Source organism: Citrus clementina, unplaced genomic scaffold (assembly GCF_000493195.1).
Source record: "Citrus clementina cultivar Clemenules unplaced genomic scaffold, Citrus_clementina_v1.0 scaffold_3, whole genome shotgun sequence".
Classification (NCBI taxonomy): Eukaryota; Viridiplantae; Streptophyta; class Magnoliopsida; order Sapindales; family Rutaceae; genus Citrus; species Citrus x clementina.
This window is the reverse complement of record NW_006262339.1, coordinates 46,498,545-46,516,390: the sequence shown is the minus strand read 5'-3', so window position 1 is coordinate 46,516,390 and position 17,846 is coordinate 46,498,545. Positions and strand designations below refer to the sequence as shown.

Here is a 17,846-nt window from a genome sequence, read left to right as displayed (position 1 = left end):
ATAAATCATAAACACAAGAAACAAGACAACCATAAACCAATGAAGGAGTAGGCGAGTTGGTTACTAGTTGCAACAACGGTCTATGATGATGAACACAGCATCACAGCCATGATCAACTTCGTCCTATCAATGTTATTTTCTCCACAAGCAGTTGATGATGAACGTAGCGTTTTCAAACGTATCACAGCTCGACAAACGACGATTGTTGATAATGATGATGATGATGAATAGAGCTGTGAAGGTGGCGAGCACGGTGATTTGATTTGATTTGATCAGGAGACGAGCTGAAGAGAAAGGAAAATATTTGGCTTTGGTTTTTTGGCTGCAACAGCTGCGATATGTGGAAGTGAAATTAGGGCACTTTTTTGGGTTAATTTTTCTATTTATATTAAAAATAATTAAAAAACTTACTAAAATAAGATATCTCGATCCATGTTACAAAATTGCGGGTTCACCTAAATCTATCCTCAGACTTGGATACGTCTGGGTTAACAAAATTGAATCTAGATATTAGATTTATTTCACTCCGATAAGGGTTGAACCCAGCCTTGATTTTTTGGGTTCGTCTGGGGTCTAGGCTAGGTCCGGGTTAAGTTGTCATTCCTACTCTTAGCAAGTGTTTGCTTGTAGGATTAAAGAATCAGAATTCAAAATGAAAATAATTGATAGTATTTATTTGTTAAAGTAGAAGGTAGAATGGAAAAGAATTATGTGGGGCCCACATATTTTGAGTTAACTAATGGGAAATCAATTTCTACGAGGATGGGAAAACAATAAAGGATCTATTTGTAAATATTACAAAACTTCTACATGGAATAAAATGTAACAGTGACAAAACTTAATTGAGGGTAATTTGGGAATTATGAAAATTTAATGAAATAAAATAAAAATATATTATTATAATAGTAATAATAATAATAATTTATTAATGTCATTATTATTAATATTATTGATTTATTATTTATTATTATTGTTGAAATTAAAATTTATCAATTTATTATTATTATTATTAACAACAATAATTAATTATTATTATTGTTATTGTGAATAAAAATAATCACAATAATTAAAATATAAAATAATAATTATGACAATGGCTAATTAAGGACTTTCAAAAATTTATAATAATTTAACTCATTTTGATTTCAATTTCAAAATAAAGTAAATACATTAATAGTAATATAGTTCATTCTAATTCTGATTACTAGCGCTCAAGTAAATAACTTTTTTTTATTCCAACTCCTTATTTTGATTTTAGGTCATTGGAATTCTTATTTAGTAAACACACCTTTATTGGATTTTGGTTCTTCCTCTCAAATTTTGCTTTGGCATTTTCCTTTACCTCGTTCTAACCACCTTGTTAGCTAGCCCTTTCTTTTCAAACTGGGGAAAGTTGCAGTAGCAGAAGCAGAAAGAGGTTTATGCCAGAAGCTTGTTTAATTCAAACATATTTTTCGCTAGAGCTCTCCTTGCAATCCTTTCCAGCCACGACAGCTGCCACCTCCCACCTCAAAATACTACTGAAATAGACGTGCATAAACACAGAAATCTCGTAATGAAGATTTTAACATTTAGATTTATTTATTATTATTATTATTATTATTATGTTGTCTTGCATTTATGTTACAATTTATTGACATGTTACAACCAATAGTTTACTGGGAGAGTGTCTGCACTCTAATGTAATGTAGACCTGCGCTTGAATGCGAAAAACAACTTTGTATACTTTTTAAAGATTTTGCGGCAATCGATATGCAAATGAGACCTGCTGCCACCCCTTGCGGGTCTAGCTTTCACATGCTCCTTTTCATTTTAACTATTTATCTAATATCAATTATTATATTCAATACAAATCAAATATTATATTTATTTAATGTATTAATTTATGTTTATCTGATAAGTAAGAAAAGATGCTGACGCCCGCCGCAGACAATGATTTTTAATCAACTAATTTAAATATTAAAATATTTATTAAATTCATATAATATTTATTTAATATAAATATATAATAGTCATTTAATAATATAAAATCTTAAAAATACACAATATAATCCATACTCCACTGAACGCTAGTACAATATTATTAATACATTCTAATATAATACAATTAGTTATTATTCCGTACAGCCCAATATAACACGGCACACCAAACGCACTCTTCTAACATAATCGGCAGCCACACAAAGGACCTTCTTCACATGACGTCAGGATCTAAATCTTTTTTTGAGGAGGGAACAGTCTTTATGACCCTATCAATCGTATGGTTGGGTTGATATATTTGGTTCCTAAATTTTATGTTATAGTATTATGCAAAGATATAATGTTGTCACATTTTATTAAAATGAGAATAAAATTCAAAATTTAGAGACTGATATTATTACGTATTTGTTTAGTAAAATAATTATAATATACATGTGTGTGTAGAGTAAACGGAAAAAGCTCAGGAGTTTTTAATTATAAAAGTTCTTATAAAAGTGTTAACTAACAACGGACAAGAAGCTCTTTTCGGCATCGCGGTATTTATTTATAGAAGTGTTAACTAACAACGGGCGCTGGTTGAAGGAGGGCTTAAGTGGAAATGTGGAACGATACCAATGCTCCTGGAAGGAATTAATTAAAGGGAATTAGGTTATGGCTGTTCCACTTCCACTGGCATTTTAGATTTTACCGGGTCAAAACCTATCTATGTGGTTGCGTAAAACTTGCATGGAAACTTGTATTTCCATGCAAAACCATAATCAATTTGTTTATAACCCCACATCCTGGTTTGCTCCCATTACTGTGTCTCTCGCTCTAATTAGAGAGTAATAAAATTATATATATATCTATTGTGTTTCTAGTTTCACACTTCTGTTTTCCTCCCAGACTTGCAGAAGTGTGCAAGAATAATAATAAAAATTTAATAATGGCGTTTAGTAACAAGAAATCCACCATATTATTCATATTTGCCGCCGCATTATCTTCTCTCCTTTCATTAATAAACGTTGAAGCCACATCTAGAGAACTGCAGGGCGCAGCCGCCGCGCAAAGATCAGAAGAAGTGGATCCTGCCCTGAAACGTTTGTGCTTCAGCGCAGAATTCCCTCACGAATGCGCCTCAGCAGTCGTTCCATTCATGGAATCCGGTGGTACCATCAACGCCCAGTCAGTCCTCCAAGCGGGACTAAAACTTCTCGCCCAGCGTTGCCTAAAAGCCATCGAGCAGGCCGAGAAACTCAAAAAAGAATCCAAATCCAAAGAAATGACGGACCAACTCAACTTCTGCGAAGACCAATATCGTACCATTGGTAACAGCACCAAGCAAGCAGCCGAGGCCCTCCCCGCTCGCGAGTTTAACAAATTGGAAAGCCAACTCGGCTCTATGGTCACCGCGATTAATGAATGTGAAGCTGTCTTTCCATCAGGGAAATCGCCAATACGAGATGTCAATCTGATGCTCAAAATGGCCGTTAAAAACAACTTGAACATTGGTAATTTCGTGGCCATGCCCATTATTATAAACACCTGAGCCTGCGGAAGAGAGTCTTTTCGTATTTGATTTTTTGATTAATCGTTATTAGTTGCTTATGTATACGTTGTTTGTTATATATATTCTAGTTCCATATTATATATAATAAATGTAGGGAGGATAAGTTATCATACTTTTTTTTCGTTTAAAGAAAAAAAAGTATTTTGTAATTAATTAATAAGCAAATGCATTTACACATTTGCATATGGCTTCTCATTTCTTAGTTCAGATTATTCAAAAGTTTCCAAATTCTGTGTGTCTGATCTCTCAAATCTTATCCTTTAGCTTCAGACGTACACGCATTTTTTTTTTCCTTTTTTTGTTTGGGTTTAAACGAATATTATTAGGTTATGGCTATGTTAAAGTTGATTTATGGTGGAGTATGAATCTCAACCACATACGCAAAGTGGTAAATAATAAAAAATTTATTATAACTTTGATCGTGTAGTTACGAATGAGTGCTCTTAGGATTTGCTTTCCGTCTCATACTGTGTTTTCTTTTAGACTTTAGAATATGTGGACCCATGGAAGGTTTTTGAAGAAGGATACTTGTGTTATTAAAGCTCGACCATTATACCAACAAGCACATAGATTAACTGGCATGGGGATGTTCTATCTTAACCAAGGTCCTCGGTTCGAAGCTTAGGAATGCAGCTGCGTTAAATACTTATTGGGAGAGCTTTGCCGCCCTAGTAGTTCTACCCGGCTCGAATATCGATTAATCGAGACCCAATGTGATTTTTGAATACCAGATGATTTAATACACCAAAAAAAAAAAAAAGAGCTCGACCATTATAGATACAAATGTGGCACAAGATCCTCACGGAATCATACAAACACCTGATTCAAATTCGCGTACATAGTTATTGTCGTGTACGGAATTTAACGAACAATTACTGGAAGTTTGTAACTACATTAACATAGAGTCATAGACCTCAGTGCGAAGAATACCAAAGAAGGTAATGTTAGAGTAGATAATTTTTTGTTAACCGAAAAGCGTGGAAGTGCAACTTAATTTTTTATTGAATAATCCTAAATATAGTGAGGACCCGTTTGACATTGTTTTTGGGAGTTTAAAATTAATTTTAAAAAGTTAAAAAAGTTAAAAAGTTATATTAAACATATACCACCATGAGTCCTGGTAATACTAAAAATCTTTGATTTAAAAATTTTTAAGATTAAATAATACTTTTAAATAGCAGATAAGTTATATTAAACATATACCATGAGTCCTGATATACAAGTTGTAACATATGTCGAGAGCAGTGAGTTACTGTTGGGTGAAAAGCCCAGTGCTTTATCATTTCTGCAAAAGTTTTATTAAAGTCATTTAAATACGCAGTCTAATGCACGTGTCAGTACATTTCATTACAAGAAAATGATAGATTTTTAAATACAACGCAGCTCAAACATTTGGGGGGCGGTGGGGGGGGGGGGGTGGTGAGGAAAAAAAAGGTAAAGAAAGAGGAGGGGGGCTCCTCATGGACTCCCAATTCTCATTATGAGAACCATAATTTAATTTGGGATACATAATATTAAATTATTAATAATAGCAAGGTGACACGTGACACGTGACACGTGACACGTGACACGTAAGAGATGATGCCACTAACGTGAGCATACGTGTGCGCATGGCCTAAACCTGCGCACACACTTGCAGTAACCGTGTAGAAGAGGAAGGATGGGAAAGAATAAAAGGCAAAACAAAGCAAAAATATAAAGAGAGTGACAGGCTTAGAGTAGAGAGAGAGGTCGAACTGAGTCGTTTAACCGAGTCGTATCGCTCGAGTCAAAGTGACCGAATCAACAAAAAAAAAACTTAAAATCCAAAACGTTAACAAAAACAAAAAAAAATAAAACACAGCGGAGTGCGAGAGTGAGTGAGTGTGTGGGTTTGGGTTTGGGGCAAGGGGGCGTGGCACTAGCAAAAAAATGGAGAGCAAGAAGATAATTAGTGATCTTTCCTTTACCTCTCTCATAGACATTCTCATCATTGTCACCTATTCTTCTCTAACCCTAACTCTTATCTCTAACCCCCACACTTTTGTCTATCATAACCAAAAACGCTGCCGTATTCCCTCATCTCTACCAAATCTTTACATCTCAATTCTTCTCTCTCTCTTTTTCTTTCCTCTATTTTTCGTTTACCTGGTTTCTCGAATTCTATTCTGGTTTCTTGCGCGAGAGAGAAGGTAAATAATCTTTCTTGATCTGGGGCTTCTTCCTTTTTGATAATTGATGAATGTGTTTGTGTTTTCTTTACTGTGTTGTATTGTATTGGTAGTATTTGTGGAGTGCGGCTTCTTTGTAATTCTAGGAAATTGGTTTAAGATTTAGTGGTATTAGATTTGTTTGTTGTTAGGATTGCAATATGATAGATTGATGTGAAATTGCCCGTTTTGTTCCTCAATTAAGGGTTTCTCATTTGATTTCTTGCTTGTATTACGTTTAATATGAATTCTTTACTGTTTAGTGGGGTTTTTTTTTTTTTTCCTTTTTATGCTTTGTGATTGCATTTTAATTGCCTCGGTTTTTTGCATTTGAATTGTTTTCTGATATGCTTATTATGTCGTGAGGTGTATTCTTTGTATTTGCATCCTCTGCATTATAAACTCAAGTTTTTTGTATCACTACTGGCTATAAGTTATTTTGATTCAATTTATTTTTATTGGTTTTTAAGTTGTATGCTTTTGTTTTTCTATTTGGATGAACATTGATTCAGTTATGTGGTAGGATTTGTCTTATACAAGAACGCATGGTTTCTAATTTTCTTTTTGGTGCAGCATTTCAAAATTGCTACGTGCATGCTTAATGCACATGATTTGAAAAGGAGTCATTAACAATTTTATTTTAATGGAAGAGTTTGGGGGCTCTCTTCGTGATGGCATTAACAATGCTGTGAGGAAGAAGAGGACTCAAGTTTTCCGTCGGCCTAGGCCTGATTCACAGTCTTTTGTTGAAAGCCGCGATTCCACACCACCTTCTGATGATGTGAGCAGGGCCTCTGGTGATGAGAATCCTGGTTGTGATATTAAACCGAAGAGGAAAGAATTTAATCTTAATCAATGTATATCCGGGTTTTCTTCTGCTTTTGGAACTGAAGGTGAAAAACCACAGAAAAGGAGTAAGAAGGAGGATGGAGGATTTAACGTTTTCTATAATAATGAACCAGCGCGAAGTGGCTATAACAATAAACGATCTAGTGAAGGTGTCCTTGCCCCTGCTAATTGGAGAAGAAATGGTGAAAGCCAAAGTTTTCGGCAGTTGGGAGCGAATTTTGATGCGGGATTGGACAATAAGGTGAAAAAGGTTAAGCTCAAGGTTGGTGGTGTCACACGTACCATTCATGCCAACTCCACAGCCAATGTTGCAACAGGGGGTGGGTCTTCTAAGGGTTCCCAGTCCCCAGATGACTCCAGTCTGTGGAAGAAGCAGAATCTGCAGGTAAATGACTCTGGCATTTTGTTGGCCTGAGTCAATGAAATATGGTAACCTTATTATCTTGGTGTTGTGGTAATTTCATTTGACTATTTACTCTCTCTCATCTGAATAATTTGTCCCTTTCACTTAACTGAGATCACCTACATACAGGCTATTTAACATGCATCGAGGTCTGTTGAGAATATAGAGTTTTTGAGTTTTGCCATGTGAATAGCCACCTAATTTGATTCTTGGAAACATATGATGAGACTAATTTCAGACATGTACACATGGATTTATGTAGTTTGACAAAAACTCACTTTACTTGTATGGAAAGATATCTTCTGTGGTAATGTGTTTTGTTGCACCTTAATAATTGTTCTCATTATTGATTACTAATTAGAATCCTGTGTAATCTTCATATTTAATTTTTTTTTATTGCAGGGAAATATTGATTCCGCTGTAGATAAGAGGGGTGGTTTGCAAGGGATCCCCTGGAAGGATTTCTCTAGAGGTGGTTTAGGTTTTGGGAAAGAGGATTTTTTGATGGAGAAGAGTTCTGGAAAGAATCCCATTGCAAGACACGGAGGGCAATCTGGATCTGTTCGAAAGAGCAAGCGGGTACCAAAAAAGCGTGAACTTGGTGGAGAATTTGATGATGAAGAGGACGATGAGATACGGTACCTAGAGAAGCTTAAAACTTCAAAGGTTATTGGTAGATATAAAGAAGAAGATGAAGAATCAGGGAAGAAACTACAAAAATTTTCTAGAGTGTCTAGTTTGGAAAATGTTGGCATTTTAAGGTCAGGCAAAGATGGGAAGAAAAAGTCTAGACCAGATATAGTGTCTGAAGAGTTTGATTATGAGGAAGAAGAAGAGCCAGTCTCTGATGGCGAGGTAGGAGGTAAGATGCAGAAAAAGCAGAAGAAGGAATCTGTTGATTCATTGATGGACGTTAAGAGGGAAATGACGCTTACTACGCGTCAACGGGCTCTACAGTCTAGCAAAGATGCTTCTGCTGCTCCAAGTTCAAGCTTAATTGAGTTCCCAAATGGGTTACCACCAGCCCCACCCAGAAGTAAGCTTCCATTACTGTCATTTAGCTTACATTTGAATTATTACATATAGTGGTGCATTTTATTTTATTTTATCTTATTTCATTACAGAGCAAAAGGAGAAGCTTACAGACGTGGAGCAGCAATTAAAGAAAGCGGAGGCCGCTCAGAGACGAAGAATGCAAGTTGAGAAGGCTAATAGGGAATCTGAGGTTAGGTTTTGTTGTTTTTTAATTACAATTTTGTTATTATCTATGTCTTGAACCTACATGGGCGGTAACTGCTAAGAAACATGTTTTGTATGAATTTTCTAGGCACAAGCTATTAGAAAAATACTTGGTCAAGATTCAAAGAGGGAGAAGCGAAAAAAACAAATGAAAAAGCGCCAGGAAGAGTTGGCACAGGTGCTGAAAACTTGGTATATAATGTTTGGCTCAAAATCTCGGTTTTAAGCTAATCATTTGGTTCTCACTTGTGTCAATTTAAACAGGAGAAGGCTGCCAATGCAATGATGCTTGCATCAAATACCATCAGATGGGTCAGTGGGCCAACTGGAACTTTTGTGACATTTCCTGAAGATATGGGTTTCCCCAGTATATTTGATTCCAAACCCTCCAGGTATTATCTCTGTTGGAAATTGAAGTTGACACATCCAAACAAATCATTCATAAATGATAGATAATTAACTACTGGTGCACATTATATTAACGTTTGGTTGGTTTTCGGTTGTACATGCAGTTATCCTCCTCCACGGGAGAACTGTGCGGGTCCATCTTGTACTAACCCATATAAGTATCGAGATTCTAAGTCAAAGGTTCCTCTTTGCAGTCTGCAATGCTACAAGGCAATTCAGGAAAAACTGCAGGCTGAAACTACCTGCTGACATTGTTGCCCTTGCCTCTACCCTGCTGATGCCAAGGGGAAGCCGGGAAGGTCTTTTTCTTAATTGCATTCTGTATAGACAGATTTGTACAAGATTTTCATTTGGCATAAATAACACACAGATCAAATAAATATTGGTAAATACACCGTCTTGGCTTTAAAGGTTGCAATCAATACTGCTTGTACGCAATTTATAGGATATGGATTAGTTTTTTTCAATCAAAGTAGACTGTCTTAATGTCGCTCACGCGTTTGAAATTAGAAGAATGATCACTGCCCTTATTCAAGCGGCACCGCTGGGTTATTGATATCGGTCAACCATGAGTTTTGCAGTTAGTTTTTATTCTTCGTGAACAATGAGCACGGATCACTTAAAAATCGCCAATCGCTCTTGTTCGGTCATGGACCATAAATAACTCTTTTCTTTCCGCTACTTCAGTTTTCACTGCAAAGGAGCATCCTAATGTTGTAGATATTATTATAAGTTAGGTCGTAGTATTGAGATTAAAGAAATTTTATAACCAATGAAGATGAAAAAGAAAAAAATGTTGAAAGTGTAATGAATCAAAATGAGAAGTATTAAAGTGTTCTTTATTTTATTTCTCAAGTGAGGTGATGGCCTTTTATAACCAATGAAGTTTCTCATTATGTTGTGCGTTTAGCAGCAGTATGTTTATAAGGATAACACCTTATGAATTTTACGTGATACCATAAGTACTGTGATGCACAACTCATAGTATGTTTGAATTTTAAGGGTAACACCTTATCAATTCACTACTGTGATGCACAACTCATAGTATGTTTCAAGAGGTGTAATATATACACTACAAATTATGTAGTTACTTTTGTAATTTATTTCCTAAAATTGCTAGTGTGAAACACGTGTCAATTTTATCAATGGTTGGATAGACAAATCTCATGACACTTCTAGAATATTCGTTACTTGATGATAATTTTACTTGACCTTTGCTTTAAAAAAAAAAACCACGGGAGAAAAACCCACAAGCAAAATAAATACAATTTAAAGGATCATGAAGTAGAGCCGGATGTGCTTCAAAATTGCCTCGTTAAAAATTTTTGCTAGAAAGACCTAGTGGAATCAATATGGTCAAGAAAAAGAAAGTACAATACACATGTCCAGATTATTCACAGAAATCATTGTAAAAAAAGATTATGCTCCCTTGATCAATGCTCCCCCTAATCAGTGACCTCTTAATTTGTGCTTTTGGTGCTCGATACCCTCTCTAATGGTAACATGTATCAAATTGATAGTCTGTTCAACTGGTGTGTTAGTACCATACACTGTCACTTCACATGTTGATCTAGGGAAGCTTTCATTAATAGTCCTACAAAAGTATAAGTAAAATAATCTCACCCACATGTACATACAGGTTTTGTAGGGTTCATAAGAATAATTTGCATTTACATTATCAAAAAGAGCTAAAATTTTTGTTAGTTCGCAAGATAAATAATCTCAATAACAAACAATTTTTCAAATAGCTACTCGTGAACATAAAATTCATCAATGATTGTGTTCTTTGCGATTCCACACTTTTCTGAGTAAGTAAAGTCATTTTGTGATTTTTAACCTTTACCTCTTTAAAATATCTTTTAGAATTTTCGTCTCATCAAATTAGATGTCTCTTTTAAATAATACACAATATCAATAAAAATCCCATTATTTATAAACTCCTACTATTAAGGTCTTATCCTTTATAAGGGATATTATTCTATCACTACGGTCTCCATTTTTTTTTTTCAAAGGTCGTTTGCCCTTTTGGAGTCTCATTTGCAGCAAGACTCTAACAAATAATCTTTCTCTTTCAAGGAACCTTTGAATCAAGTAGTCTACCAAGTTTCAGGCATGCCATAAACCTTTCCTCAGCCGCTCACAATTTGTCCCTAAAGAACAATGACCTGGTCAAGCACATTAGCAACTAACTTAGTTATATTTTCACATCGTGCATTTGCCATTTGCCACAAATGAATTACCCTCTACGCTTTACACTTATAGAGGTGCAAGGATATAGACGCGACATACTTAACACTAAGTCACTAACTCTAGAAAAGGTCATGCCTTACCGCAAGATGTATTTTCTCTCCTGAAATGGAGAGAAACTTATCTCATCAAAATGATAGTCGATAAAACATACAGTAAATATATCATCTGTCGAAATATGTGATAACTATTAATGGGATAGAACCAACAATAATCTTCATTGTTCCTTTTTAGGACAAATGTAATTTATGCTTAAAGTCCCTGTGTCTACAACATAATAAATATATGTTAAATTTCAAGATAAAAAGCATATAAATGAAAGAAATAAAATTAAATAGATAATTGATTAACACTAAAAAGTGTACATTTAATTAAGGTTAAAATTATTATTTTTCACTTACAATATTAATAACACTGACAATTTCATCACATTTACAAATTCCTAACTCATTTTATTAATTATCTATTTTCATTTTTTTTATTATGATTTTTGTATTTTGTAGATAAATCCCTATATTGATGATACTTGGACTGGAAAAACAGACGTGAAATTTAGATTTTGAAACTTAAAAGCCTTTGAAAGAATTATTAACCCTTCTATCCAATTTTAATTCTAAACAGTTAAGATTGTGTCATGTGTTTGAGCTCACGTGCACCTTATTGTACTAGATTTACTACTTATCAATCTTTATCTTGACAAACATGCAATAGAATGTCCTTATTTGACTTCATTTGTAGCCATTGATTATGTTAAATCCCACGTGCCATAAAGATTGTAATTCTAGACCCTTAGATTGTATTAATGAAGCTCATTTAAAGGTTATGATTGCAAGCTTATCAAAAATGTCATGTAAATGGACACTTAATCAACTCAGTTTGCCTATAAAAAGGCAAGAGATTTGACAAATGTGTGGTGGATTTTGGAGATGAGTTTTGTAGAAAAAATTGATGTAAATCTAGAGTAAATTTTAGGAAAAAGTGCAGTTAATAATAGGAGTTTTTTTTTTCTCTTTTGTTCTTCATTTTCTTGTATTATACTTCACAGATTTATTAAATAAAATAAGTGTTTTACTTGCCAATATGAGTAATTGATTTTCTAAGCTAAAATGAATGGTTCACATTGTGGAATTAATTATTATCTCAAGTGAGTTTTAAGTTTATTGTTTTTAGTTAGATGCTTATAAGTTGCATTTTCCATTGGTTATTTTCGTTTCATATTAATTTGTAGATCTAGATCTTTTTAGATCTATGTGTGTATTTAGACCTAACGTTGACACGCCAATACAATAATATTCTCTAATACGTCTATGACACATTATGCACTTAATACTTATATATATTTATAGAGTGATTAGTTAAGAACCAAATCAATAATTTTTAAAATTGGTAAAAAACGCAAAACATAAATATGAGAGAATATTATAACTATGATTTAAATACAAAAAGTAGATCCCGTAATTTTAGTTTTTTTTTTTAATTTAGACTATTTCTTCTTAATTTTTTCTATAATTATTTTTATTTATTAGTTAATCACCAAAATTTTAAATTTCATGTGGTTCAATCCTGAACTAACTAGTTATCTTATAACTAAGTACTCTTATATTTAAAGTAATTACCACTTTTGAGTTGTGTTAATAACTCGTTAATTAATAAAGATATTTTCGTTAGCAACTCAATGATTGATACCCTAATCCTTCATCTTCAATCTTTTGACTTCAAATTTTGCTAGCAATGTTAGTAGAAAATAAACACAAAACTATTATAGCCATCGTTATTTTCTGATATGGAGGTTCTAATTTGATGGCAACCACAGAGCATACTTGTAAGTATGGTTTTGTTAAATAAACAAATAAAATAAAGAGTATAAAAGAATACGATACTTCTTATACTGGAACAAAGTTGTGCTGATAATGTGTTGTGAATCAAATTGAGAAGTATCCAAAGTGTTCTCTATCTCATTTCTCAATTTCTAAATTGAATGCGACAACAAATGGTGATGACTATTTTATAACCAATGAAGTATATTAATTGGTCATGCATTTAGCAACAGACTCTTCAAAATTTAAGGTGTTGTCTATGCAATACATTATGAATTGATTAGTGAAATTTGTTTCAAAGATATGATACACACATGTCACAAATTATGCAACTACATTTGTAATTTATTTGCTAAAGTTATTAGTGTGAAGCACATTACTTTATCAAGGGGTGGATAGCTCTATCTCATAACTTTAAAAAAAAAAAAATGTTTGTATGCTATTTATTACTTTCACAGAAAAATAAATAAATAAAATATCTGATAGGTACTGAGTAATTTAGAAATCAATTTACCCACTTAACAGTAACAAATCCGGTTACAGGATCCGACCCGTTCTGGATGGGTAGAACAAGGGAGACACCTTCCATAATCGAGATATGCATTCTCACATTCATAATCAAGTTCACTGAGAAGTCAAGTTAGTGTTAGTTGCAACTTGCAAGTCATTTTTTGTTGTTGCTGGAACGGTACTCTTATCGGTCCAAATCCCGGCGCCCTCCACATCCAGCCTTTAACATCAAGCAGATAAGGCGCTTCTGATTTGGAGGAAAATAAAAAGCCTCCACCTAATTTACCGAAAACGTCTTTCAGACACTGCCACATAAACGGCAAAAATCGAAGAGATATGGCACAAACGAGCGCTTCCACATCTTCGGCATCGTTGTACTCTCTTGTCGTCTCTCCAAACCCTAGCTCCAATATCGACGCTCATAAACTCTCTCACACCTTCCGCCCCATTGGTTCCCGGTAATTTGTTCTCAACATTTAGTAACTTATCATCCTTGTTTGCTGGAAAACGAATTTATAAAGAGTTGACTTCTCTTTTCCTTTCTTTTCAATGTTTTATATAGCTCACTAGAATGCTTTAAACTCCGCTTCCATTTTCAGTTTTTTTTTTTCTTTTTTCCTGACCAAGAACAAAGAAATTTCTGACCTTTTCATAAACCTAATTCTTTTTCCCTATCTTAATGGACAAAAATAAGTATAAGTTTTTTAGTTCTACAGGAAACCAAGGAAACTAGTTAGTATTCAAAAGAATTTGCGGAATTCTTCAGTAAGGGCTGTCTACTCTGGCAAGTTTTGGGCTCCAGATAGAAGTTATCGCCAGGGGATTTGGTCCATTAGGTATTGTTCATGCAAAAGTTCACGAGAGCTGCTTAATTTTGTTTAATCATTGAACTCGTGAGAGAAAGTTTATTGAAACTTATAATGTAGGGATGATTTGCAAATCCCATCTTCACCATACTTCCCTGTACATGCGCAAGGGCCACCACCTGCTAACCCGATGGTGCAAGAGCGGTTTCAGAGTGTTATCAGTCAACTTTTCCAGCATGTAAGAACTTAATTTGGTTAAGCCAGGGTTAATTTTTGTTGAATTTTAATTTCTTTGTTTTTTTTCCTTTTTAGTGTGTTAGCTGCTTATGATCTTGGTGTTTATTTTTGGATGTTAGAGAATAATTCGCTGTGGTGGAGCTGTTGATGATGACATGGCGAACATTATTGTAGCTCAGCTTCTCTATCTTGATGCTATTGATCCTCACAAGGTCTGTCTGCTAACTATTATGGCTGTTGTGCCTGGATCTATCGTTATCAAGTCTATGGAAACAGGCTTCCTTTGTTGAGCTTGTAACATCTGATGTGGTGTTTTGTGCAAATAATGCTTGTTGTCTTGTTGCATTGCTACTCTTGATGATACATTGATTGAGATGATTCTCTTGTGCCAATAACTTTATTTGTTAAAGAACATTCCACTAATATTTTAACAGTTAAGATGTTTTGATCCTCTGAACAGGATATTGTTATCTATGTCAATTCTCCAGGAGGATCAGTTACTGCCGGTAATCTTCCTTTGGACAAAATTTTTTTAGTATAGATAATGTTCTGTCCTATTATTTCTTTAATCACCTGACTAGCATGCCTCTTGAACATTCAGGTATGGCCATATTTGACACTATGAAGCATATTCGACCTGATGTCTCCACTGTTTGTGTTGGATTAGCAGCTAGGTACAAGATTCTTGTATTAGCTGTTTCTGTTTTGCTATACCATTATATCTTGTAGCTTGATTAGTACATGACAGATATCAGTATATTTTCTCTTTTCCTCCAAAAAAGGTGATCTTTGACACGCTTGTGTAACTTCTAAATCTAAAAGAATTCTGCTGGTGTTTTGAATTAAATATTAGTGTCTCCTTCACAATGAGGGTTTAATTATCCCATAATTTCTTTCCTACTTGCCATATATTTGCTTATGTTCTTAGTGTTTTTCCATTTTCTTTTGCCCTTAATTTTCTCATTGTCATCTACGTATGCTTGTTTTCCTTTTTTTTTTTGTTGAGTCTGGTGGTTGTTAGTTTTTGATAGCCTAGCCCAGATCCTAGAATCTTTTGGCTGGTAGATAGTTTGCATTTCTTGCAGCATGGTTGTTTGCTCTTCTGGTAGATAGTTTTCTCCTTCTTTGAAGAATCCCTGGCATCAATTATGCAGCATTCCAATGATGTAAGGTCTGTGTAGGTAGGAAAGTGGGAAAATTTCAGTTCTATACTTTTTTGCATAATTTTAGAATGGATTCTATGATAATCATGCTTGCAGTATTTTGTGTAGTTAATTCCAGATACTTGGCCATCTAGGGTTAGTTTGTAGGTTTATCTTATTCAGTATTCTACTCATTTTAGTAGAGAAGTAGAGGGTACAAGTGAAAAGTTTAAATCCAGGAGAGTAATAATTGATTTAAATATTCAAACTTTTAATGGTGAGCATATGGTCAATGAGAGAATTTCTATGGTTGCTCATGAGAATATTGTGTACCTATTTTCTTCCTCTTTCATCTAGTAATGGATATTGCATTTTTTTTCCTGAACAGTATGGGAGCTTTCCTGCTTAGTGCTGGGGCCAAAGGTAAACAAGTACTCTGACTTGGTGTTGCTTATAGTTCCCTCCCTTATATAGTTTATGATCACAAGGGTTGCTAAAGTTTTCCCCCTCTTTTCAAACAATAATGAAGGAAAAAGATACAGTTTGCCAAACTCAAGGATAATGATTCATCAGCCTCTTGGTGGTGCACAAGGTGGGCAAACCGACATAGATATTCAGGTATGCTCCTTTTCCTTTCCTTTCCTTTGCCTCCTCTTAGAACACCCCAATGCTTTATATCTCTCCTCCACTCCACAAACCAATCACCCAACACAGCACATCCACACCGTCCCCGTCAGTGCCTCCACCAACCCACCCAAACACCCCCTCCCTCTCCAGGTTGCCAACAGCACCAATTTTTTTTTTTTTTTGAATAATTGGAAAACTAAGCCCCTTCGCAACTCTAGTGCGATCTGGACCATGTTTCTTTTGTCAATTACATCAGGTTGCTGCAAATTGAACTCCCTAGTCACATATTATTTTACTCATTCCTGGGAAAACTCAGTCCGACAGTCACCTTTTTGTTTTCCAAAATAGTGAGTGAAATGTCAGAAGTTTTGTTGAAAGTAATATTTTGCCACTCCCTGTGGGGAAAGTAGCTCTTGCAACTTGTAGAGGGGCCGATGTTAAGTGTCGCTATTTAGAGTCAAATGTTGTTGGGAAGGGATGGAAGTATGCCATGACAGCTGCTTTACCTATAGTATCCCAAATCATTTGGGGAAATTAAACTTTACAATTATGTAAAATTGATTTTTTCTTGAGAAAGCTTTAATTCCCCATTGGTTAGGGAAGGAGATTTTAGGATCTTGGGTGCAATTCCAAAACTTTATACACTTGTTGAGTAATGGTGTGAAATTGAACTTGACTGATGCATTGGCATCAGCGACATGGTTAATCCTTGACTAGAAGTCACTGTTTTTGTCAGATCTGAAATTGATTCAAATGTAACTTCAATTTGCTTGTTTTACCCTGATGTGAATGTAACTAGTTTACATGAATCTCAGGCTAATGAAATGCTGCATCACAAGGCAAACCTGAATGGGTATCTTGCCTACCACACTGGTCAAAGTCTTGAGAAGATCAACCAGGATACTGACCGTGATTATTTTATGAGCCCAAAAGAAGCCAAAGATTATGGGCTTATTGACGGTGTTATCATGAATCCTCTTAAAGCACTCCAGCCGCTGCCCGCTGCGGCAGATGGTAATGACAAGTCCAGTGTGTGACCTACCCATGTGATCATTGCAATTAATGAAGTGGTAATTTGTAGAGTTAAATTATACTTATTGTTATTGCCTTTCAGTTCATTTGATTGTTGAAACATTGACATGTATAATACAGAACTGAAGAAAGATGAGTTTTGCTGTCAGTTTTTGACTTTAAGCTGAAATAAAACTTTAGAAATATATCAAATTGTTGCTACTCTTGTTTCTTATGAACACATTGATTATTAGTTGATTGTCTTGTGCTCAATGTTATCCTTTTGACCTTGCTTACAATTTGAGTGGCTACAATTTTCAGCACATTTAGCTGTTGCTAGTGTTTTGGAAAGAGACTGTTCTAAATAGAGTTAAAATTCAACCCATTTATAGCTTAATATAGTATGAACATCGCTTTTATGGCCTTTGGAAAAATCAGTTGCTCTGCGGCCTTCAAGAGAGTGAGCCGTTCCTAAACTAAATTACAAACATGTCAAGCAATCTGTTAATTAAGCGTTTTTGAAATTAAATACTTATTTTGAGACCTCTTCAATTACATTCAATTCAAACTGATGTTCGGTGTTGCGGATTGTATACGTTGCATATAAGACTCTTCAACAAGTGATGCAGAAGCTATTATTGAACAGATGGATATTTTGTGGGCCGGGGGGGGGGCGCACAGTAATTGAATTTATTACCTACGGTTGATCGGCTTTTCCGAGAAGTTTTGGCAGGAATTGAATTTAACCAATAAATGATATGGGGATATGGATGAACCTATAAAGGAACACGTATGACGTAGGTAATAAGGTGTTTCCAAAAATGGGATTTGG

The 17,846-nt window shown here is 34.7% G+C and overlaps 3 protein-coding genes across 3 annotated transcripts; all 3 read left to right on the top strand.

Moving 5' to 3' along the window:
* The first annotated feature begins 2,905 nt into the window (after positions 1-2,905).
* Positions 2,906-3,508, top strand: LOC112100014. Its single transcript, XM_024187581.1, has one exon. The coding sequence runs from the start codon at positions 2,906-2,908 to the stop codon at positions 3,506-3,508; it is 603 nt and encodes a 200-aa protein (XP_024043349.1).
* A 1,732-nt stretch (positions 3,509-5,240) lies between these two features.
* Positions 5,241-9,039, top strand: LOC18046404. Its single transcript, XM_006444447.2, has 7 exons — positions 5,241-5,700; positions 6,292-6,952; positions 7,373-8,006; positions 8,095-8,195; positions 8,298-8,387; positions 8,474-8,601; positions 8,722-9,039. The coding sequence occupies exons 2-7, from the start codon at positions 6,362-6,364 to the stop codon at positions 8,864-8,866; spliced, it is 1,689 nt and encodes a 562-aa protein (XP_006444510.1). The 5' UTR covers positions 5,241-5,700; positions 6,292-6,361; the 3' UTR covers positions 8,867-9,039.
* Positions 9,040-13,263: 4,224 nt separating this feature from the next.
* On the top strand, positions 13,264-17,183 carry LOC18046403 (ATP-dependent Clp protease proteolytic subunit 5, chloroplastic). Its single transcript, XM_006444446.2, has 9 exons — positions 13,264-13,649; positions 13,908-14,027; positions 14,118-14,235; positions 14,354-14,446; positions 14,695-14,740; positions 14,836-14,908; positions 15,765-15,799; positions 15,906-15,994; positions 16,819-17,183. Exons 1-9 carry the CDS (start codon positions 13,528-13,530, stop codon positions 17,038-17,040), a joined length of 918 nt encoding a protein of 305 aa, XP_006444509.1. The 5' UTR covers positions 13,264-13,527; the 3' UTR covers positions 17,041-17,183.
* Positions 17,184-17,846: the final 663 nt, after the last annotated feature.